A 26315-nucleotide genomic window follows, 5' to 3' on the forward strand; every position below is an offset into this window, starting at 1 on the left:
TATAGCCCCTTTTGTCTGCAGGAAAGTTTATTTCTAGATGTGACGAGGATTCCACTGACACAAACATCACGTACACTATGCACGTATTCACAAATCAACATATGATTCATTCAGAAATCAACTTAGAATGTATTCAACAATGTTCAAAAACTGACAGGGACACGTTTCAAAGTCATACGAATAATCGATAGACCAACGTGCACTGGATGCTAGGCACTTTGTGAAACAAGGTTTATATGAATTGCCCCCCCCCCCCCCCAGCAGCCCCCCCCCCCCCCCCGGCACTCCTAGATCCAGGGCTGCTGCGCAATCTGACAGCTTGGGTGCACCAGTAAAATTTTTCCCGGGAGCACCTAGCTGCTTTTTTTTTTTTTTTTACTGCAACTACTTACTCAGACAACAGCCACGTTTCTGTAGCCAGAAGCGGAAGAAGATACTACTCAACTGCGCATGCGCATGATCCCACTCGTAACTGCTAAAACAAATCTAATGTTAATATTTGTGACGTCATGCTCATTGGAGGCAGTTTGTTGTTATGAAGCATTGCATAGTCTTCCTAAAGCCTTTGTCACATTTCGCTGTTGGCAGAAGCTTGTATGAGCACTGTGTTTTGTTGCTGTATATGGTGCATTACCTTTGCAATTTAAGTTTTATTTTAGTTTTTTCTCTCGTTCATGTCTTATGGCTGCAGTATTATTCTGCAGTAGCAGGATACAGTAATATCCTTTGTCAGAGTATTGGTTCTTACCAGTCGAAATTACAAAAATTTAACTGAGAACAAAAACAATGAAAAATTCCCAGGTTTTTCCTGGATGAAAAAATTCCCTGGTTTTTCCTGGATCTCCCGGGTCGTAGACACCCTGTCAGGGTTCGAAATTATTCTAAATGGCTCATCATCAAAGAGCTGATTTTTAAATGAGAGTCAAATGCTCTGTGATTTAATAAATTCATGGTACATTCTCGCACATAGTTAAACTTATGTAAAAGGATATTTACTTTGGAAGTAACGCTTTTCAAACCACAATTCGCAATATTTTTCTGCGACCTGTTAGAAAAAGGTTCGTTTCAGCAGTTGCCAGAGAGCGCAGATAACAGGCGACACCGTGCTTGCGCAGCTACCATGACATAGAAAGCTCGTATGTACGTATGTGTAAAACATTGAAAGATCCTACATTATGTCATAAAAGAAACAAGACATCAGAGGATACTCCAAGAGTATCGGAATTTCATGAACCACACTAAAATGTGCACACTGGAAGTGCATATTTAAAGTGCACATTTGTATGTCCAGATTCCCAATGAAGTAGACCTTGACCTAATATTAAGCTTTTCGGTGTGGTTTTCGGGATGTAAATTTTCTTGGAGCACCAGTACTGTATTATATCATGTTTGGTTCTTTATTATGGCATAATGCCATACATGTTAAAAGATGAAAATGTGCACTTGAAATGCAGCGAACAGTTGAAACTAGCCAGTACTGAAGAATTAAACATTTCGTTTCAAATACATTGACTGCCTCTGCGGAAAAGGTTAATAGAACTCAAATTTCTTCAGCAATCAGACAAAAATAACTTCATTGTTCTGCAAGGTGATTAATGCTTGACAGTCAGAAAGGTGGAAATAAAATAAAATCTGAAACTAATGACATATTTTAGCCTTCCGTAATTACGTGAATGTATTTTAATTCACTTGATAGCTCCCGGCCACAGATATCCGTTTTATTTTCATTTGATGTGAGAGTAAACGAAGGGGAAACAGCAAAATCACTAAATGTAAACATGGGTCACGTGGAGACTATCCACTATAACTCAGACTGCTCTGTGCATCAGCCTTGGACCTACAATATTTGCGAACCGGGTCAATACTAAAAGAAATTGAATTTTCAAAAATATGTTTATCTTGTAGCGCACATCTTTCTGAAAAGTCTGAAACATAAAACATATGTGTTCGAGGAAATGTAGGGCATGTTATTTGGTCTTAAGTGTGTTGAAGTGCACTGCCACGCCTCTTCATAAAACATTCTTCTGTCGCATGTCACAGTATTTCGCTCTGTGGAATTGAAACATGTATATTTTGGGAGAACAAGAACTCTTCAGAAAATTTGCACTCTTTATTGCCTATTAGCTAATAACTTGCTGTTTTGTCTGACATAAAATTAAATATAGGATACATAAAACCAATAAAGAAGAGAGACAAGCAAGAAAGTACACACTTCTTCAATCCTTAGCTTCTAGCATTTTTTTCTCTCTAATCTTGCTACAGGTTTACATGGCACACTTTCCTTTCTGCGAAAGGATCTATTACCTCATCAAAGCTCGTCAAACGTTTCGCTACACGAAAAATCGAAATGTCGTTATCTAATACTGAAAAGCTGTTAACACAAATAATACCCAAGACTGGTGTGGTTTCTCGATGTGATTACGTCTATTTTGTCACTGTCTGCTAAATAAAACAAAATAGGCCTTTCTAATACTGGAGAAATTTTGTAAGACACCAAATAAACGAGACTGTTTTGGCACAAATGGCCATTTTTATAACACGACAGAATATAATTCACGTGGTGCCAACATCAAATGCCTATTAGGCCGACTACAAGAAAGTTTTATAAAAATTTGGAATCGTCTTATTCTTCCATAATTTGTGTGATGTCCCTGTTTCTTCTCCTTCCTCGTTCTAACAAACAATCTTGTCATCACCAATTCTGCAGCTATTCCTGCCATTGTCAAAATTTGTTCTCCGATTAATTTCAATAACCCTGCCAGAATCACAGGTTTAGTTATTCCGTGTTTGTACTACATGTTTTCCGCTTTGCTTTCAGAATAGAACTCAAGCGGCTTCTAGCCAGGGACTGTACAACAGGTCCTTACTAGTGTAGCGACCTGGCCAAAAATTTTCTGTCAAAATTTCATTTTCTTGGGTACACAGAGAAGATAGTACGTAATCTTTCTCACCTGTTATTCCTGTCGGTCGTTTATTTCCATTCTGGTAGTCCGAATCTACGGATTTCACTAGTAATTATAACAACACTGATCATTCGAAAGCCAATCAACCACATAATCAGACAGCAATTGGCATTCATCCGTTCGGCTTTACTCCGCTCAGCTCGTATAGCCCCGTCCCCTTTTGTCTGTGGAAAGTTTATTTCTAGACGCGACGAGGATTCTCCTGACAGACACATCACGTATGATATGAACGCCTTCAAAAATCAACTTATGATTCATTCAGAAATCAACTTAATATGTGTTCAAAAATGTTCAAAAAGCAACATGGAAGTGTTTCAAAATCATATGAATAATCAATAGACAAACGTGCATGGATGCTAGGCACTTTGTGAAACAAGTTTTTTTCCCCCCTCAAGAATATGAGTTTGGCACCCCCTTTTCCCAGTAGCATCTAGCTGCTTGCTGTGACTGCTTGCACAGCCAATAGCCACATTGTTGTAGCCAGAAGCGGAGAATCTACTGCTCAAACGCGACTCAACTGCGCATGCCCATGAGCCCGCTCGTAACTGCTAAAACGAATCTAATGTACACAGTTCTGACTTCATGCTCATTGGAGGCAATATGTTGCTATGAAGCATTGCATAGTCTTCCTAAAGCCTTTGACACGTTTTGCTGCTGGCAGACGTCTGCATGAGCACTGAATCATTGTTGCATATGGCGCATTTCCTTTGCAATTTAAGTTATTTTCATTTTCTTCTCTCGTTTACATTTTATTGTTGAAGTATTATTCTGCAGTAGCAGGATACAGTAATATCCTTTGTTAGCGTATCGGTTCTTACCAGTCAAAATTACAAAAATTTAGCTGAAAACTAAAACAATGAAAAATTCTCAGATTTCTAAAAAATTCCCTGGTTTTCCGCTGGATGAAAAAATTCCCAGGTTTTTCTGGGATCTCCCAGTTGTCCCGGGTCATCTACACACTGATTTAACTTACTGTATATGTTCAAATATATGTTGTTCACATTTTCCAAAATTTACAAAAAAGATCTAACAAATAACTAGAGTGCTGCTGCTATTGTGCTATGACTATTTTTTCTATAAATTGTCATACAAAGGCGAAAAGCTGCTTATATTTTTAATTGAATCAATATTTATTAATTAACATGAGGTTTGAATTCTGAAAACTCAAGAGAGCATTCCAAGATAAGAATAACACCTGTATAACGCTACTGTTGTTGCAGTCCAATATAAAGCTTAATTTCCGCCATACCATGTCGGTAAACTTTGATGCTATTTCCAAACAGAATCTGTTAACAGTAATTAAATGCCATATGCTAGTCACTTATAAATAAACAAACATAACCTAGTTCATGCCACACGGCCTTTCATGCTCAGTTGCTGTAACCAAGTATATTAACATGGAAGGAAAAAGCAGCATTTACAGTGGGGGAATGAATGGTGAAAAAATACACCTGAATATATTTGCTAATTCACGCACTGTTACTACTGTACTATGAAATTTTTTATAAAACAGTCATACAAACTTGTAACACACACACACACACACACACACACACACACACACACACACACACACACACACACACACAGAGAGAGAGAGAGACAGACAGACAGAGAGAGAGAGAGAGAGAGAGAGAGAGAGAGAGAGAGAGAGAGTGAGTGTTCTACTTACATCCCAAGTATCAGGAATCACAGTACGATCACTATATTTGGTTTCTTGACTAGATTCATTACTTGCAACAGGTGGTTTTTCTTCCAGTCCACATGTTGTGCTGCCAACATAAGAGAGTATAACAGCTAAAAACCAACAGCTAATAAACAAGAAAAAGAAATACTTTGCTTGAATTATTTCAGTTGAAATGAATTAATTGCAGTGAAATACAGTGAATGGATTAACAGGATTGTCAAGATGCATTCAATGTAACATGCAACAAGGTGCCAAAATCAAGGGAGAAAAAAGTCAAGTACTGAACGGAAAGACAGATGACAAAATTTAACTGTAGTATATGACAAATAATAAAGGACAGATGGATCATTCACACTAAAAATTAATCATTTTCGTGATACCATGTTTCATAGATAAGAATTTTTATTCCCTTTCTGAACCTCCTCTAATCATATCATCAATGAGCCACTGAAAAGTAGATTTACTTCATGCTTTCTTCAGTTTCTGAAACTTGAACAATCTAAAAACCCTACATCACATAACAAGACAATTACCCCTGAACAAGCAAACTGTGGGACTCAAATCAAAAAATTCAGTGAAATGTTTTTTCATTTGTGCCAAAATCAGTCTGTCTATGAATATATTTATCTGTTATGTATATACTGGAGATTTTTGGGCAAAAGTTTTTTCTATTATTTCCACATCACTGTAAATGTTGATACTCTTGAAGAGTAGAAGAAAACCAATAATTCACAAATAAAACCACACCTTTATGCACAATTAAACACACTGGAATGCTGAAGTTCATTTACTGTGAAAACATTTTAGAACTGGGAGTCAAGTTTACATGTGTAAGTGATTGATGATCCCTTACTGAACGTAACATGTCAGATGATTAGTTTTTGGCTTTTGCATTTTTGAAAGGCAACAGTTGAGGGTGTGACACTCGCCGTGGGCAGATCATCAACAATAACTGAAGCTACAATGATTATCAGGAAACTGTTATTATTATTATTATTATTATGTGTGGTTATATAGGAGAGTTTCACAGATATTAAGTGAGTGAATAAAACAGCAGTGTTGGTGTCTCCAACCTCTGTCAGCCGGGATTGCAGCACTGACAGTGTAGAGAGAGAGAGAGAGAGAGAGAGAGAGAGAGAGAGAGTGTGTGTGTGTGTGTGTGTGTGTGTGTGTGTGTGTGTGTGTGTGTGTGTGTGTGTGCGCGCGCGCGCGCGTGTGTGTGTGCGCGTGTGTCATAAGACTGGCATGTGACAGTATTTCATTCTGGTGAGTACCAAGATTAACAATGATCATTTCGCAAGACAAATGGGTGACTGTCATGTGTTGTGTGTTTAAGAAAGTATATAGTTCTCCACGTCAAAATTTGACACAGCCCTGAAATGCCCCTGTAGCACATCCCTTTCAAAGCTGATAACCCTTGTCCATAAAGCCATAATCATGAGCTAACTTTTTTTAAATTAATGAAAAGGGTCGGACATCCGACAGGATGTGTTGCCACGAGCTACCAAGAGTACAACTTCTTGTATCCACAGAGCATAGTAATAAGCACAACATTAAGGACTGTATTTACGAGAACAAGCATTAAAATCCGTGAGAGTGACTATAATTTTCAAACACAGAAGAAACGCAGGCGTTACGAAGCCACAATTGTGAGGACTGTATACACACAATAAAATGTCCATCAAAAAGGTCAAAGCTGCTTTTCAAACAGTTTAAATTTGCTGAATTAATGTGAGCCCAGAAACTTGAATACATATGAGAACACAACTGTTGGGTGACATTGTGCAGACACACAGAATGAGCAGAGCCACTGAATACTAAGCAGCAAAGTGATTCTACACACTCACGAATCTAACACGCACAAAGAACATGGACAGACAAGACCAATAATACCAAACTGTATAACAGCAGAACCATCATGATGTGGTTCTTCAGTTTCTCCCAGCATACCTGTTGAGCTAACAGTCCAAAAGACACAATATTCTGGCAATTGGACATGTCACCATCATCAGGTGCACTGATGAACTGAGCTGCTGAGAGCATGTGACCAACTTATATCCCTTTCTAACGCAAGCCTATCCCTCCGTAGTCGTGCCCGAAGGCACGCATTGCTAGTCGGGGAGAGACACATCGGTGTCTGTGGTGGCGTTGATGTGGTTTCTCTGTCAGCTCTGGTTGCCAAATCATTGTCTTTTCTGAGCATCATCTTAAAAATTAGACCCAGTACTGGTTCCCAAGCCTTGAAGAGTTTATAACTGCAATCCCAATTTAGTAGAATACCTATGGGGTGAATTTTGATGGTTCTTTAACAGCACTGTCCCAATATTTGGAAGTCTGCACTAAAATTCTGGTATGTTCGTATTCCATAGCATAATTCTCTGACGAACAGCACTATGCGACCGCCAACCTGTTGGGAATACATTAGTTGAGTGTGCCACTGGTTTTCTTGGCACTGACCTTCAATTGTTTAGCCAATATATGTCTTGCTGCTGTGACATGGAATCTGATACACCCCAGCCCACAGCAAACCAAGGTCACATTTTATGCCATCCAATAAAGCCTGTGGTTTATTGGGCAGGCAAAAAGACAGTTTTTTATGCAGTGCTTTTTCAGTATGCGATCGAGTTTTCCCTACAGTGCGCACTATTACAGAATGAAGTCTGTGCCTACCTCTTCCTCCATGATTTCATCTGACTCCACTGATTGTACTGTAGTGGCAATTTGGATGATGTCAAGGCCTCTTCCTAGAAATGTTCTATATACAAATTCATAACTACTGGCATGGGTGGGCTGCCCATTGCAACTCCCTCCATTTGCTCATAGTATTCTCTATTAAACAGAAAATGTTGAGGTCAGAATATGCCTGAAAATGAGTTCTGGTGACTCACTTAGAGGCAACCTGGTGAATAATGAAACAACGTTAACGCTCCTTATGAAATCCGGGGTACTTCACCTTGAAGTTGTTGAGGCATTTTACAAAATGCTTATAATTGTGGATGTGATGTCGGCAGTTACCCACATAAAGACTTAGTATATCTGGCAGGTATTTTGCCAGCAAATATGTACAAGCTTTGATGTCGCTGCCCCTTTGGGGTGTAACAGCACCTCATCTTCATGGACCTTGGGAATTTCGTTAAGTCTTGATGGTACAGGTCCTTGTGGTAACAATATCTTTATGGCCCCCACTGATAATACTGATTCCTTGAGAAGCACTATGGTCTTGTTCTCCACCTTCTTGGTGGGGTCAGTGATGATCTTCCTGTACGAGTAATCATTTAGCAGGTTCTGCATCTTCTCAGGGTAGTCCATGTGGGAGAAAACAAGAGTAGCATTGCCTTTGTCCGCAGGTAAGATAAAAATCTCTGGACACTCTCTCAAGTTCTGAAGGCCCCCCTCTCTTTGCTGGTAATTTTTGATTTCATAGTCTAGTTCTTGTCACAGCACGACCTTCATAGACACACTTCTTCTGTTCAATTGCACTGACGATTTCTGCTTAGGAGTGGGGGCAAAAGTAAGTCACCTCTCCAGAACCAAAATCACATCACCATTCAGCTGCGTGTTAGTCAGATTGATGACAGTCTTGCATGGGACCTCCAGTGATGGTTTGTCAATGAGACATGAAAATTTTGATGTTTGATGTCCTGTAGCCTTCTTATGGGGGGAATCAGTTGTCACCCAGGTAACACCATCAATCAAGTCACATGTCCAAGAGTTAAAATGATTGGCCACATGTAAATGTCATTTAAAAAGTTCCTTGGAGTTGCACTCAACTGCAGCACGTGAAGTGTACCCTCTCATGTACAAAGGCAAAGTCAGCCCACTTCTTGACACTCCTGGCTGTTGCAGAATCGATGTCATACAAGACCTTAGCAAAGTTCGGCACAACTTGCTCAGCATGACATCTCTTCAGAAATGTGAGAGCACTCAGCAAACGGCATCTTCAGTTATGCAGCTCTTCGAATTTCTATACGTTGCGATATATATATCTCCTCCCTGTAAATATATGTGATGTGATTCTTCAGTTTCTTCTAGAGTGTGTGTCAAAGGGTCCATGGATTGGCAGTACACCTATTGACCATTGGACCAACAAATACACTGGGAGAAGATAGAGAATCACTTCACATACCTTTATGGGGAGAAGATGTGCCACAGTACAAGCTGCGCCACCAAGGATGTCTGTCCCCACTCCCAAGTTCATACCAGTCACAGATATTGTCAGTGCAGTTGAACAGGCTGCTGTGCAACTACCACCTGAAGCAGCAGAAAAAGTGTGCCCATGAAGCTCGTTGTGCTGTGACAAGAACTAAGATCATGAAGTCAAACATTACCAGCAAAGAGACGGAGGCCTTCAGAACCTGAGAGAGTGCCCAGAGATTTTTATCTTATCTGCTGACAAAGACAATGCTGCTGTTGCTCTCTCCCACAAGGATTACACCGAGAAGATGCAGAGCCTGCTAAATGATGACTCCTACAGGAAGACCAACACTGACCCCACTTAGAAGATGGAGAACAAGACCATGGCAGTTCTCAATAGACTGGAGTTACCAGTGGGGGTCATCAAGATATTGTCACCACAGGGGCTTGTACTGCCAAGACTTTATGGACTTCCCAAGATCCACAAAGATGAGGTGCTGTTACATCCCATTGGGGTCAATAATATTACAGTTCATACATACCTGATGGCAAAATACCTGACAGACACACTAAGTCCTTGTATGGGTAACTGCCCACATCACATCCGCAACTCCTGTGGATTTTGTGAAATTCCTCAACAACTTCAAAGTGAAGCACCCAAATATCATGGTGAGCTTTGACGTCATTTCGTTATTCACCAGGGTGCCTTTGATTGAGTCAACAGACCTCATTGGGTACAAATTTGACAAGAAGAACACTGACCTTTACAAGCAGTCCTAACCTTCCGGTATTTTCTTTGTAATGGAGAAAACTATGAGCAAATGGAGGGAGTTGCAATGTGCAGCCCTCTCTTACCAGTGGTGGCGAATTTGAACATAGAGCACTTCAAGGAAGAGGCCCCAACATCATGAGGAAGAGGCCCCAACATCATGGAAACACACTGTTTTTCAGTTGTTCGGATGACACGTTTGTTATCTGGCCCCATGGAAGTGATAAACTTCCAGACTTCCTTGTACATCTGAACTCCAGACATCTCAACATCAATTATGATATGGAGACCGCAGAAGAGTTAATACCTTGACATCATGATGGCACCCTGAGCCATGGTGTGTACCAGAAGAAAACACACACTAACCTGTTTTTGCACATAGATAACTGCTGCCACTCTATGCAGAGGAATGGGGTACTAAAAACACCAGTACACAGGGCACATATCGTCTTAGACTCAGAGTATCTGCCCCAGGAACTGGAACACCTGAAGACCTAAGCCGAGGACACCTGCAGCACACTGTTAGAGAAGCCATCAAAATTTGCACTGTGGGTAATCTAGTCAGTTGGGACTGTGGCTATAATCTCTGCAAGGTATGGGAAAAAGTAATGGGTCTAATTAAGAAGACACTCAGCAAACACAATGGCAACCAGAGTGAACACAGCAACCACATCAATGCCACTAGAGACACTGATGTCAGCATCTCCGCAATTGCGACACATGCCCTCAGGTGCAGACCATGGAAAGTCATGTGTTGGGAGAGGATATAAGTCAGCCACGTGCCCTCAGAAGCTCAGTTCATCAGCGCACTTGATGATGGCGACATGTCTGATCTCCGAAATATTGTATCCATTGGACACTATGGTATTTATCAGGGCGGATGACCCGCAATGAAGCGGACTAAGTCATCTCTTGCTGGTGGCTGTACGGCACCAGCAGTCTCTAAGAAGGGCGAGATTGAACACAATGTGGACGGTATGACCCTAAATCGTTTCCCTCCCTCGCTACACCATGGGAGGAACATAAGGCTACAGAACGGAGAGAGCCATATTCGCCTCGGTTTTTAGTCTGCAGCACAACTTATGGGGACTCCTTCCTACCTACGAAGCCTCAGTTTTTCAATGAACACCTCGAGGATACGTTTGGAGAAGTGACAGCGCTGTCCAAGATGCGAAACGGCCCAGTCTTGATTCAGACAGCATCCCCAGCCCAATCCCAAGCGTTACTCGCCTGTGACAAGCTGGGTGATATTCCTGTTTCTACCACTCCCCATAAAAGCCTCAACGTGGTCCAGGCGATCATTTTCCATCGCGATCTCCTCTTGCAGTCTGACGACGAGCTCCGTGCTCATTTAGAAGAATAAATGGGTATTAAGAAGTACATTATTTATTTATTTGTCTGTGTGTTGAATTTCCAGATATAACATACATTCTTTTTCTTTTTCTGTTTCTCTCTTACTTCTGATAATGGGCAGTGTAGGCTGGTAACAGTTAATGTTTTGAAGCATTCTGTGGTTTTGTCACCTGAAAAAGTGTTAATAACAGGATGTGGCAGAATTTCAATAAAGGTATTCCTTGAAATTGCTACTGGTTACAAGTTAATTCAGGACAAGAGGAATATTCGATATAAGACATAGGCAATGATCAATGACACGTTAATGGCAGCTGTGACATCAGCTTTTTGTGTGTCCATTCACAGTTTTGTTGTTAGTTGGTGAAGCCAATGAAGATGAAAGTTAAAAAACCTGGTTATGGTGACAGACTGATCTGTAGCTTAGGTCATTTGAAAAAAAATCACCACTAATATCACACTATCATCACGTTGTTGTTTATGGTGTTTGTTGCATATATTCCACATCACTGGTCAAAGCCTATGCCTAATCAAATGTCCCTCTTTTTCCGTTAATTTTGTATACTGTTTCAAGTTACATTGGCCCCTGAGTATCCCACTGAAACTGTTTGGGAAAGGAATGGGTGATCAGAATGAATCACATGTCCGTGCACAGTTAGTTAGCGTGTGTGTGTGTGTGTGTGTGTGTGTGTGTGTGTGTGTGTGTGTGTGTGTGTGTGTAAAGCCTTTACCACAATAAGCTGATAGTGCGCTTTAGTAAGTATCTTTTTCTCAAGCATGCATAAAACAATATGCTGAAGTCTCATATAAAAGAGTTACGTGTGTTCCACTGGAAACATCCTCGTTCCCTGGGTGAACTGTTGGGCAATGTCAATTTCCACAAATCTCCTCAAATTAATTGCTCACCATTCACTTGATGACGCAGTTGCTTCCACGTCTGCAGTATTAGATTTTTTTGTCAGTGACGAGGGAGTCTTATCATCCTTATCTGGAGGTAGCTTGGTATCTACACTCTCCTTGCTGTCGCAAATAGGGTTGTTATCTCCTGTTACAGCCTTCAATAAAAAAGAAAAGCAAAAATTTTATGTACATTACACAACGAATACACACGTAAAATCTGCAGAATTTCGAAAAAGTCCATAAATACTTAACAGAATAACCCAAATGCCCAATATTAAAAAATCCCCATATGCTTTATTAGTTGACGTCAAGATTAACATTAGTTCTGCTTGCACAATAACATTATATCTGCTGACACACATAAAAATTACCTTTATTAATAAACATAAATAAAAATACCGTTATCAATAAATTTTATGTATGTTCTGTACACATTTCAATACTTTATTCTTCCCCTCATTTTCCCCCTAATGCCAACAAATTTTGCTACAATTTTTCTAGTTCTATTATTTGCAATAACTGTAGTAACCCATACATACTACATTCACACTGCAACTAACATGGATCACGCAGTTTTTGTAGGACACTGTTTGGCAGCTCCAGGGCCCCCACCAGAGGTCATCGATTGTGGTCCAGCACCTCAATCGCCTATAGCAGAGCGCCAGTGGTCCCCAGTGGGCAAACTCTCTTTATATTGCCATGTACTGGCTCCAGCCTGCAGCCTGTACTCATCACTAGTCGCAGTGTTCTGCCTTCCAATGACTATGATGCAGGTTGGCAAGCCTCTGACACATGTCTCTGCTTCCACTTTGTCCCATTTCAGGTTTGGCAAGCTTCTGACTGACGGTTCTGCCTATTTTTTGTCCCATTTCAGGTACAGGACACAGACAATGGTAATGCTTTTTTTTTTTTCCTCATGGCTTCCTTCTCACTTGTTCTCCTTGTTGTTAGTTGGCCCCCTTTCAAGGATCCAGCCTTCCTTCCTTCATTGTGCAGTTTAGCCCTCTTTTGAGGACCAACTTCACTCTCCCTTGCTGTCATGTGAAGTTTGTTGTCTGTCAACACTTGTCCACCCTTCAAGTGCTGCCCACATCATATTTATCTTAGTGCCACAATCCTGCCAGCTCCATACTCAGGTATGTGATCATTTCCTTTGCACCCAACAAAGACATTCGTCAGTGCACTCTTCACTGTGTGGATCCATCCTCAAACACTGTTTTCCGCTCTCTGCTAGGCGAAGAAGAAGTTGCTGCAGTTCACACCAGGAACCTCATCACAATGGACAACTCCAACGGCAACTACAACAAGGGCACCATGCAGTACTTTCTTCTGGCCCCTCTTGTTTTGTGCAACATGAAAGAGCTGCATCTTGACACCACAGCAGCTGTCTTGCAGCTCAGCTCTCAAATGTATGCATGGCTGGGTTGTCAACTGTTGGTTTCCATCAAATGTCATCTGGTAAGCTGCAATAAACAGAATATTTATGTTCATCAATTTGCTCTATATATTGTTGTGCACTGGCTCCAGCTTCCAGTCTTAACTTGTCACTAGCCTGCACTCATCACTAAACTGTATTGTTCTACATATGTTTAAATTATCACAACACGACGTAATAAATAGTTGTCGGTTTCTCACAAATGCGTCTTTTATTGTGTTCAGAATTAGAACAATAATACATACTTATGCACAAAACATCTTTCCCATCTGACTTAACACTTAGTGTCTTAAACACTGTAACCCTTCTACAACTTACTGGTAACTACAGAAGTGCCCATTCTTCTCAGTTTTTATAAGCATTAAATCATTTATTTTATTTATCATGTCATGAGAACAAATAAACAATTGGAAATACAGGCATGCTTCTGCTTCTGAAATATGTCTACTCAAATTTCATGCCAGTCAGATAAGAGTGGCACTAGTAGCACCATTATGAGGATGATTTTGCTTTGAATACATGCTGTAATGGTCATAAGCATTAGTTACCTTTGAGATTGGATGGGGCGAGCTGATGTCTATCAAGAATACCTTTATGATGATGAAGGTGCTGTTCTCAGCACCTCGCCAAGTTTGAACGAGGTCGCGTAATAGGGCTACGAGAAGCCGAATGTTCCTTTTGCGATACTGCAGAAAGACTTGGTAGGAATGTAGCCACCGTACATGACAGCTGGCAGCAGTGGTCACTAGAATGTACGGTTGCAAGAAGGCCGGGCCATGTAACGCTACCAAGAGAAACGACCATGTTTGGCATGGGCTCTGGCACATCATACTGCATCTGCAGCAGCAATTTGGGCAGCAGTTGGCACCACAGTGACAAAACGAACTGTTATAAATCTGTTACTTTGAGGACAGCTCTGAGCCATATGCCCTGTAACATGCAAACCACTGCCCCAAGCCACTGCCATTTTCAACTTCAGTGGTGTCAAGCAAGATCTCATTCGAGGACAGAGTGGAGGTCTTTTGCGTTTTCTGTTGAAAGCTGGTTCTGCCTTGGTGCCAGTGGTGGCCATGTGTTGGTTAGGAGGTGACCACTTGAGGGCCTGTAACCAACTTGCCTGCATGCTAAACACACTGGACCTACACCTGGAGGTATTGTCTAGGGTCCAATTTCGTATGAGAGCAGGAGCACACTCGTAGTTATCCCCCGACTGCAATTTTGTACATCAGTCTGGTTACTTGATCTAGTGCACTGTCATTCATGAGCTGCACTCTAGAGTGTTTTCCAACAGGATAACACTTGTCGATGTACCGCAGTTGTAACCCGACATGCTCTACAGAGTGTCGACATGTTGCCTGCTTGACCACCAAATCTGTCTCCAATAGAGCAAATATGGGATATCATCAGACAACAACTCTAGCATCATCCACAAACAGCATTAACTGCCCCTGTATGGCCTGACCAAGTGCAACAGGCATGGAACTCCAGCCCACTAACTGACATCCAGCACCTGTACAACACGATGCATGCATGTTTGTATGACCAAATTCATCATTCTGGAGATTACACTGGTTAATAATGTACCAGCATCTCAAATTTGCAATGACTTATCCCAAGCTTACATTAACCCATGATCTTGCAATGTTTATCACTTAAATATGTTATCTAGATAAATGTATTCCCAAAATTTCATTAATCTACATTACTTTTTGGTGCTGTGATTTTTTTTCCATTAGTGTATATTCTTATTTTAACCAATACTGCAACATATAAAAGAATGACTAAAGCTCCACAAATATACAGACACACTTACTTGCACATACTACTGATCATGTTCATGATATTCCACAATGACATGGTTCGTATGTTAACATTTTATGAGACTTGTTGGTATGCTTAATTGCTTACACCAGTTAGATGGGCTAGTTACATATTATCTACAGGGCTATTACAAATGATTGAAGCGATTTCATAAATTCACTGTAGCTCCATTCATTGACATATGGTCACGACACACTACAGATACGTAGAAAAACTCAAAGTTTTGTTCAGCTGAAGCCGCACTTCAGGTTTCTGCCGCCAGAGCGCTCGAGAGCGCAGTGAGACAAAATGGCGACAGGAGCCGAGAAAGCGCATGTCGTGCTTGAAATGCACTCACATCAGTCAGTCATAACAGTGCAACGACACTTCAGGACGAAGTTCAACAAAGATCCACCAACTGCTAACTCCATTTGGCGATGGTATGCACAGTTTAAAGTTTCTGGATGCCTCTGTAAGGGGAAATCAACGGGTCGGCCTGCAGTGAGCGAAGAAACGGTTGAACGCGTGCGGGCAAGTTTCACGCGTAGCCCGCGGAAGTCGACGAATAAAGCAAGCAGGGAGCTAAACGTACCACAGCCGACGGTTTGGAAAATCTTACAGAAAAGGCTAAAGCAGAAGCCTTACTGTTTACAATTGCTACAAGCCCTGACACCCGATGACAAAGTCAAAGGCTTTGAATTTTCGGCGCAGTTGCAACAGCTCATGGAAGAGGATGCGTTCAGTGCGAAACTTGTTTTCAGTGATGAAGCAACATTTTTTCTTAATGGTGAAGTGAACAGACAATGTGTGAATCTGGGCAGTAGAGAATCCTCATGCATTCGTGCAGCAACTTCGCAATTCACCAAAAGTTAATGTGTTTTGTGCAATCTCACGGTTTAAAGTTTACGGCCCCTTTTTCTTCTGCGAAAAAAAACGTTACAGGACACGTGTATCTGGACATGCTGGAAAATTGGCTCATGCCACAACTGGAGACCGACAGCGCCGACTTCATCTTTCAACAGGATGGTGCTCCACCGCACTTCCGTCATGATGTTCAACATTTCTTAAACAGGAGATTGGAAAACCGATGGATTGGTTGTGGTGGAGATCATGATCAGCAATTCATGTCATGGCCTCCACGCTCTCCCGACTTAACCCCATGCGATTTCTTTCTGTGGGGTTATGTGAAAGATTCAGTGTTTAAACCTCCTCTACCAAGAAACGTGCCAGAACTGCGAGCTCGCATCAACGATGCTTTCGAACTCATTGATGGGGACATGCTGCGCCGAGTGTGGGAGGAACTTTATTATCGGCTTGATGTCTGCCGAATCACTAAAGGGGCACATATCGAACATTTGTGAATGCCTAAAAGAACTTCGAGTTTTTGTATGTGTGTGCAAAGCATTGTGAAAATATCTCAAATAATAAAGTTATCGTAGAGCTGTGAAATTGCTTCAATCATTTGTAATAACCCTGTATATTACACTTATCTGTGTAATGTATACTATGTGTGTATATGGATAACTGCCCCTCAATAATACACTCCTGGAAATTGAAATAAGAACACCGTGAATTCATTGTTCCAGGAAGGGGAAACTTTATTGACACATTCCTGGGGTCAGATACATCACATGATCACACTGACAGAACCACAGGCACATAGACACAGGCAACAGAGCATGCACAATGTTGGCACTAGTACAGTGTATATCCACCTTTCGCAGCAATGCAGGCTGCTATTCTCCCATGGAGACGATCGTAGAGATGCTGGATTTAGTCCTGTGGAACGGCTTGCCATGTCATTTCCACCTGGCGCCTCAGTTGGACCAGCGTTCGTGCTGGACGTGCAGACCGCGTGAGACGACGCTTCATCCAGTCCCAAACATGCTCAATGGGGGACAGATCCGGAGATCTTGCTGGCCAGGGTAGTTGACTTACACCTTCTAGAGCACGTTGGGTGGCACGGGATACATGCGGACGTGCATTGTCCTGTTGGAACAGCAAGTTCCCTTGCCGGTCTAGGAATGGTAGAACGATGGGTTCGATGACGGTTTGGATGTACCGTGCACTATTCAGTGTCCCCTCGATGATCACCAGTGGTGTACGGCCAGTGTAGGAGATCGCTCCCCACACCATGATGCCGGGTGTTGGCCCTGTGTGCCTCGGTCGTATGCAGTCCTGATTGTGGCGCTCACCTGAACGGCGCCAAACACGCATACAACCATCATTGGCACCAAGGCAGAAGCGACTCTCATCGCTGAAGACGACACGTCTCCATTCGTCCCTCCATTCACGCCTGTCGCGACACCACTGGAGGCGAGCTGCACGATGTTGGGGCGTGAGTGGAAGACGGCCTAACGGTGTGCGGGACCGTAGCCCAGCTTCATGGAGACGGTTGCGAATGGTCCTCGCCGATACCCCAGGAGCAACAGTGTCCCTAATTTGCTGGGAAGTGGCGGTGCGGTCCCCTACGGCACTGCGTAGGATCCTACGGTCTTGGCGTGCATCCGTGCGTCGCTGCGGTCCGGTCCCAGGTCGACGGGCACGTGCACCTTCCGCCGACCACTGGCGACAACATCGATGTACTGTGGAGACCTCACGCCCCACGTGTTGAGCAATTCGGCGGTACGTCCACCCGGCCTCCCGCATGCCCACTATACGCCCTCGCTCAAAGTCCGTCAACTGCACATACAGTTCACGTCCACGCTGTCGCGGCATGCTACCAGTGTTAAAGACTGCGATGGAGCTCCGTATGCCACGGCAAACTGGCTGACACTGACGGCGGCGGTGCACAAATGCTGCGCAGCTAGCGCCATTCGACGGCCAACACCGCGGTTCCTGGTGTGTCCGCTGTGCCGTGCGTGTGATCATTGCTTGTACAGCCCTCTCGCAGTGTCCGGAGCAAGTATGGTGGGTCTGACACACCGGTGTCAATGTGTCCTTTTTTCCATTTCCAGGAGTGTATATAAAATTTCAATTTTATATGCTAGCACACTTGTAGAAACCCCATAATAATACTAATGAAAACCACACGCAGAGTTCACACTGGTATATTGTGTTGCGCAGTTTGTATGGCAAATAAAAGAGATAAACCACAGGTAGTCACTCAGATACAAAAGTAAATAGTAGCTTTAATACCAACAGCTGAAAGGTGTGTCCAGTATCAGACACTGGCATGCAGTAATGAGTTTCCTCTGTTGGAAGATTACTCCTTATTCAAACTGACCAAGTTGCCTAACAGCAATAGGTTTCTCGTCCGCCCCCGGTTGCTGGGTGGTCAGCGCAACGGACTGTCAATCCTAAGGGCCCGGGTTCGATTCCCGACTGGGTTGGACATTTTCTCCGCTCGGGGGCTGGGTGTTGTGTTGTCCTAATCATCATCATTTCATCTCCATCAACGCGCAAGTCACCGAAGCGGCATCAAATCGAAAGACTTGCACCAGGCGAGAGGTCTACCCGACGGGGAGGGGGGGGGGGGGGGGCGGGGGCCCTCGTCACACGCCACACAATAGGTTTCTCATTAGTTAAATAAGGAACATACCACCATCAAAACAAATTTAGTTTTTCTAAAATAATGAAGACATTTGTACTGTTCGATGCCTCAAACAGATCGTAGAAAAATCCAGTTTGCGTTTTTTTTTTTTTTTTTTTTTTTTTTGTCATCAAATACTTCAAGGCAAATTTAGAAGAAAGGTCCTTCCAGTCTAAAGTTTGACTGACACACATTTTATTTATGCAAACATCCTCCTCCAGTCCATGATTTTAAATTTTCCAAAATTACAGAGGAAAATTTTAACAGTAAACCTGATCTATAATCTAAAACTAGCATACTTCTGGTTGTTTAGTTGGTTGGTTTGGGGTATAAAGGGACGAAACTACTGGTTCATCAGTCTCTGTTTCCTGATGCAAGCAAGGCTCCATGTACTAAAACACCCAAAGTACATTTGAGAGAGTAAAAGGGGGAAAAGGAATGGGGAACCACACCTAAAAAGAAAACGAATGGAATGAACAAAAAACGGGGAAACATACACCACAAGGAAAAGTACAAAAATATATTAAAACCATAGAGCAGATGGTCTGGGCTGGCAGAGCACAATAATAAAAGGGGATGAGCCAACCACACCGCAAAACATTAAAAAGGCCATCCCAAAAAGACTAGACGAGATGAATACATGTAGGGAAAAGGCTAAATGCCCACCCTTAGTTGGTACAATAACACCCCCCCCCCCCCCCCCCCGAATAAAACGTAAAACTAAATCTGCTGTTGAGGCATTGTCACCCAACACCGAAGGCAGGGTGCTGGGAAGGTTGAAAGTCCTCAGCAGAGGGGCTAAAACTGGGCAGTCCAGCAAGATGTCGATGACAGACATATGTGAGCCACAGCGACACTGAGGTGGGTCCTCGCAAAGGAGGAGGTAACCATGTGTTAGCCACATATGGCCAATGCAGAGCTGGCAGAAAACCCCAGAGTCCCTGCACGAGTCCTACATGGAGGACTTCCACACATTCGTAGTCTCCTTAATGGCAAGCAGTTTGTTGTGTGTACTGGTGTACTGAGACTATGACATTCTGTCTCCCAAATCTGAAAAACCTTGCAGCATAATAATGATCACAGGTCAGTTACGGGGATGCTGATCTCCAGAAGCGGTTTCCATGTAGCTCGTTTGGCCAGCTTGTTGGCAAGTTCATTTCCTGCGATTCCAACGTGGCCTGGGGTCCACACAAACACCACAGAACGACTGGACCGTTCTAGGGCATAAATGGACTCCTGAATGGTCACTACCAAAGGATGGTGGGGGTAGCACTGGTTAACAGCTTGTTGGCTGCCGAAGGAGACAGTACAGAGAAGAAATGACTCACCGGGGTATGAGCGAATGCACTCAACAAGAGCACAAGAAATGGCCGCCAGCTCTGCAGTGAAAACACTGCAGCCATCTGGCAAGGAGTGCTGTTCAATATGTCCTCCACGAACATACGCGAAGCCAATGTGACCATCAGCCATCGAGCTGTCGGTGTAAACCTCTTCATGATCCCAGTACACCTGGGCCTCCGATGTGGAAAATGAATTGCCATGGGTGGGAAAAGGAGACAGTAATTCAGATGCTCAGGAGAACCACGAATGTGTGTAATGTAACTGGTGAGTAGTTATGCATGCCTAACCTTCAATGGAGGGACTCCGGCCTCCACCAGGAGGCTGGTGACCGGACTCGTCCTAAAAGCTCCCGTTGCCAGTTGAACACCACAGTGGTGCACTGGGTTGAGTAAATGCAACACTGAGGGCGCCGCTGAACCATAAACCACACTCCCATAGCCAAGGTGGGATTGATCAAGGGCTCTGTAGAGCTGCAGCAGCGTAGAGCGATCTGCACCCCCAGTTGGTGTTGCTCAGGCAGCGAAGGGCATTGAGGTGCTGCCAGCACTTCCGCTTCAGCTGACGAAGACGAGCAAAACCAGTCCTAACAATCGATATGTCTCCACTAGAGTGAGTGGATCGTCAGCGAGATAGAGTTCTGGTTCCAGATGAATGGTACGACGCCTACAGAAGTGCATGATACATGACTTCCAAATGAAAACTGGAAGCTCCCTGTTGGCGCCACTCAGTAACAATAGTACTGGAGGAGCAGTGTGAAATGCAGAAGTCGTCTGCATACAGAGAAGGCGAGACGGACGGCCCAACAGCTGCTTCTAGAATGTTAATGGTCACTAAAAATAGATATATACTCAATACAGAGCCCTGCGGGACCCCATTCTCCTGGATAGGGGGGGGAACTATGGGAGGCACCAACTTGGAAATGGAAAATTCGGAGCAATGGGAAATTTTGGATAAAAATCTAGAGCAGGCTGGAGACCCCACTCATATAATGTGACAAGGATATGATGATGTCAGGTCGTGTCGTAAGCTTTTCATAAATGAAAAAAGATGGCAACCAGGTGTTGGCATCTGGAAAAGGCTGTGTGTCATGGCAGATGCGAGGGAAACTAGATTATCAGTGGTAGAGTGACCCTGGCGGAAACCGCCCTAGCACGGAGCTAGTAGGCCATGTGACTGTGGGACCCAACACAACCACTGACTTATCACACGTTCTAACAGCTTACAAAGAACGTTGGTGAAGCTGACGGGCCGATAGCTATGAACATCAAGTGGGTACTTGCCGGGTTTGAACACTGGAATGATGGTGCTCTCTCACAATTGCAATGGAAAGATGCCATCACACCAGATCCGGTTGAAGATGATGATGAGATGTCGCTTGTAATCAGACAAGGGATGTTTAATCATCTGACTGTGGACCCGATCTGGTCCAGGAGCTGTGTCGGGGTAATGTGAAAATACGCTGAGGAGCTCCCACTCTGTACATGGAGCATTAAAGGGTTCATAGTGATGTTCAGTGAACGAGAGGGTTTTCCTTTCCATCCACCGTATGAGGGTGTGAAATGGTGGGGGATAATTCTCTGACATGGAGGCTTAAGCAAAGTGCTCGGCAATTGTGTTTGCGTCGGTAGGTAACACGCCATGGATGTTAATGCCAGTGACACCTGTAAGGGTCTGGTACCCAAAAATGATCTTCGTCCGGACATGGGAAGGTGATAAATGGCAACCAATGATTGAGACGTACCTCTCTCAACATTCCTGTTTCAGTCTTCTTATAAGCTGGCAAATGCGGGCAAGGAGCCGTTTAAAAGCTATTACGTGCCCTAAGGAAGGGTGCCACTTATGTCGCTGTAGAGCTCGCTGATGCTCTTTAATGGCGTCAGCAATTTCCGGCGACCACCAAGGTACTGACTTACACCCTAAAAAACAAGGGATCTCATTTTCCGGCACAGCAACGATCAATCTAGAGCCCACGCAACTACCACATCGATGGTGCCCTGTGGGGGAGATTCAACGGTGGCAGCAGAGGTCAAAGCTTCCCAGTCTGTCTTGTTTAAAGCCCATCTTGGTAGACATCTGGGGGAATGGCACTGGGGGAGTGACAAGAAGATGGGAAAGTGGTCACTACCACACAAGTCATCATGGGCTCTCCAGTGGACAGATGGGAGAAGTTCTGGGCTGCAGAGGGATAAATCAATGGCCGAGTACATGCAATGAGCCACAATGAAATATGTGGGGTCCCCAGTACTTAAGAGGCAGAGGTCGAGTTGAGACAGTAGAGTTCCGACATCTCTACCTTGGCCAGTAAGCAGGGAATCACCCCACCAGGGGTTATGGAGATTAAAATCTCCCAAAAGTAGGAAAGGTTTAGGGAGTTGATGAATCAGTGCAGCCAATGCGTTCAGGGTTACTGCAACATCTGAAGGAAGATATATGTTGCAGACAGTTATTTCCTGCGTCATCCTTATCCTGAGAGCCGCAGCGTCATGAGGGGTTTGAAGGGGCACAGGTTCACTGCATACCGAGTACAGGACATACACAATCTCCACCTGACACACTATAATAGTCACTACGGTTCTTGTAATATCCCATATACCGGCAAAGGGCAGGGGTCCGCAATGCCGGGAACCAGGTTTTCTAAAGGGCAATGCAGAAAGCAGGCGTAAAGCTTAACAATTGCTGTAGCTCAGCCAGATGGTGGAAAAAACCACAGCAATTCCACTGGAGGATGACATTATCATGAGGCTTTTTTTTTTTTTTTTTTTTTTTTGTTTGTGGTTTTAGGGCGCAAAACTTCTATGGTCATTAGCGCCCAGCCCGTGACGTAGGAAACAGGAAAAAAACGAAATTTAAAATCAGCAGCAATGGGAACAAAGTCATAAAATTTGAGAAACTAAAGGCAGAAGGAATGCTTAAAAATCCACTATAGAAAGGGGTTGGTTGTCCCAAAAAAAAAAAAAAATAAAATAAATAAATAAATAAATATCAAATGACTGACGTCATTTCACTGTCACTAATAAACTGTAGAACGCGGTCAGCTGAGCGCGTGTCATCTGCTAAAATCAACGATAGATCAGGCGATAGCTGTAGACGGGAGCGTAACGGATTAAAATAGGGGCATTCAATTAAAAGGTGTCTGACCGTCCACAGCTGAGAGCAGTGGGGACAGAGTGGGGGAGGATCACCGCTTAAAAGATGTCGATGGCTAAAAAGACAGTGCCCTATCCGGAGTCTAGCTAAAATTACCTCCTCCCGACGATGCGTTCGGGAGGAAGAGGTCCAAGCGCAAGGAAGGGCTTTCACTTCCCGCAATTTATTGTGGGGAAGTGTTGACCAATGCGCATGCCATAAATGAGCAACTTGGCGACATAAACCGCTCCGTAGATCGGTAAACGGAAGAGACTGAATAGCTGGCCGAGGAAGAGAGACTGCAGCCTTGGCCGCTATATCGGCCGCCTCATTCCCACAGATACCAGCGTGTCCCGGGAGCCAGAGGAACGCCACTGAGACGCCCCCCAGGTGGAGCAAGCGCAGACAGTCCTGAATCCGGTGGACCAGAGGGTGCACAGGGTAAAGAGCTTGGAGACTTAGGAGAGAGCTGAGAGAATCTGAGCAGATTACGTACTGTATCCGCTGATGGCGGCGGATGTAGTGGACAGCCTGGAGAACAGCGTAAAGCTCCGCAGTATAAACCGAACACTGGTCGGGAAGCCGAAAGTGATTTGGGGTGTCGCCAACAATATAGGCACTCCCTACACCTAACGATGTTTTCGAGCCGTCGGTGTAAATAAATGTGGCTTCCGTCATTTGTGCACATAGAGCAGCGAATGCCCGACGGTAAACAAGTGTAGGGGTATCATCCTTGGGAAATTGACATAGGTCTCTGAGCAAGTCGATCCGGGGACGGAGCCAAGGCGGTGCTGTACCCCAAGTTGTCAAGAAGGTTTTAGGAAAGCGGAAGGAGAGAGAATGGAGCAGTTGACGGAAGCGGACTCCCGGGGGTAGTAGGGAGGAGGAGCGGCCTGCATACCCGACATCAAAGGAGGTGTCGAAAAAAAGGTTATGGGCTGGATTAGCAGGCATGGAAGACAGATGGCTAGCATAACGACTCAGAAGGACTGCCCGCCGATTGGACAGCGGAGGTTCAGCAGTCTCAGCATAAAGGCTTTCCACAGGGCTGGTGTAAAAAGCTCCAGACACTAAACGTAATCCACGGTGGTGGATAGAGTCGAGACGCCGAAGAGTAGACGGCCGAGCAGAGGAGTAGACTATGCTTCCATAATCCAATTTCGAGCGCACTAAGGCGCGATAGAGGCGGAGAAGGACCACTCGGTCCGCTCCCCAGGAGGTACCATTCAGGACACGGAGGGTGTTAAGGGAACGCAGACAGCGAGCCGAAAGATAGGAAACGTGGGAGGACCAGCACAGTTTTCTGTCAAACATAAGACCCAAGAATTTAGCGACGTCGGAAAACGGAAGGTTGACAGGACCTAGATGTAAGGAGGGCGGAAGAAACTCCTTACGCCGCCAAAAATTAATACAAACGGTCTTACTGGGTGAGAAACGGAAGCCGGTTTCGATGCTCCACGAGTGGAGGCGATCGAGACATCCTTGAAGACGTCTTTCAAGCAGGCTGGTCCGTTGAGAGCTGTAGAAGATCGCAAAATCGTCCACAAAGAGGGAGCCCGAGACATCAGGAAGGAGACAATCCATAATTGGATTAATGGCGATGGCAAACAGTACAACACTCAGCACGGAGCCCTGGGGTACCCCGTTTTCTTGGGAGAAAGTACGGGAGAGAGTAGTGTTCACCCGCACCCTAAATGTGCGCTCTGCCATAAATTCACGAAGAAAAAGGGGCAGCCGGCCTCGAAAGCCCCAAGAGAACAGTGTGCGGAGGATGCCTGTCCTCCAACAGGTATCGTATGCTCTCTCCAGATCAAAAAATATTGCTACCGTTTGGCGTTTCCGGAGAAAATTGTTCATGATGTAAGTGGAGAGAGCAACAAGATGGTCAACTGCAGAACGATGCTTTCGGAATCCGCATTGGGCAGGTGTTAAAAGACTGCGGGATTCCAGCCACCAAGCTAAACGGTAAGTCACCATACGCTCCAAAACCTTACAGACACTACTCGTGAGAGAAATGGGGCGATAGCTAGAGGGGAGATGTTTGTCCTTTCCAGGTTTCGGAACGGGAACGACAATAGCTTCCCGCCATCGCCTGGGAAAGGTACTGTCGGTCCAAATTCGATTATAAAGGCGAAGGAGGTAACGCAGGCTATGGGTTGATAAATGCAGCAACATTTGGACATGGATACCATCTGGTCCTGGGGCGGAGGAGCGAGAAGAAGAGAGGGCATGATGGAGTTCCCGCATGGAGAAAACAGTATTGTAGCTTTCGCGATTTTGAGAGGAGAAAGCAAGATGTCGCACTTCCGCTGCACGTTTCTTTGGGAGAAACGCTGGCGGGTAATTTGAAGAGCTCGAAATCTCAGCAAAGTGCTGACCCAATGAGTTAGAAATTGCGACAGGGTCCACTAAGGTATCATGTGCGACAGTGAGCCCAGAGACCGGGGAGGAACTAGGCGCGCCTGAGAACCGTCGAAGCCGACTCCAAACTTCCAAGGAGGGAGTGAAGGTGTTAAATGAGCTAATAAAGAATTTCCAGCTTGCCTTCTTGCTATCGCGGATGACGCGACGGCATCGCGCACGGAGCTGCTTATATCGGATACAGTTTGCCAAAGTTGGATGGTGACGGAAAATGCGAAGAGCACGTCGCCGCTCACGTATTGCGTCACGGCATGCCTCGTTCCACCAAGGAACTGGGGGGCGCCGGGGCAATTCGGAGGTGCGTGGTATTGAACGTTCCGCAGCTGTGAGAATAACGTCGGTAATATGTGTGACCTCATCGTCGACGCTGGGAAAGCGACGGTCATCGAATGTCGCTAGAGACGAAAAAAGTGTCCAATCGGCTTGGGCAAACTTCCAGCGTTGCGAGCGCATATATGGCAGTTGAGGCTGCAGTCTAAGAACACATGGAAAGTGGTCACTCGAGTGTGTATCATCAAGGGCGAACCATTCGAAGCGCCGAGCTAGCGGAACAGTACCGACCGCAAGGTCCAAATGAGATAAATTTGTCGTGGAGGCAGACAAAAATGTGGGGACCCCAGTGTTGAGGCAGACTAGATCCGCTTGGTGGAAGACGTCTAGCAATAGTTAGCCACGTGGACAAGGATGTGGAGATCCCCAAAGCGGGTGGTGGGCATTGAAGTCCCCAACCAGCAAATAGGGGGGTGGAAGCTGACCAAGAAGATGAAGGAGATCAGCTCGTGCCATTGGTGTGGACGGTGGAATGTATACCGTACAAAGAGAGAACGTGTATCCAGAAAGGGAAAGACGGACGGCGA

General features: G+C 44.4%; 1 protein-coding gene across 1 annotated transcript in view; it reads right to left on the reverse strand.

The window, feature by feature from the left end:
- LOC126470079 (uncharacterized) overlaps nucleotides 1–26315 on the reverse strand; it is a 325220-nt gene that overhangs the window by 265826 nt on the left and 33079 nt on the right. The window contains exons 3-4 of the mRNA XM_050097591.1: nucleotides 11810–11958; nucleotides 4636–4735 (exon numbers count right to left, since the gene is read on the reverse strand). Of these exons, the coding sequence (XP_049953548.1) occupies nucleotides 4636–4735; nucleotides 11810–11958 (249 nt within the window). The remainder of the gene's footprint in view (nucleotides 1–4635; nucleotides 4736–11809; nucleotides 11959–26315) is intronic.

The sequence above is a fragment of the Schistocerca serialis genome, chromosome 3 (assembly GCF_023864345.2).
Source record: "Schistocerca serialis cubense isolate TAMUIC-IGC-003099 chromosome 3, iqSchSeri2.2, whole genome shotgun sequence".
Lineage (NCBI taxonomy): Eukaryota > Metazoa > Arthropoda > Insecta > Orthoptera > Acrididae > Schistocerca > Schistocerca serialis.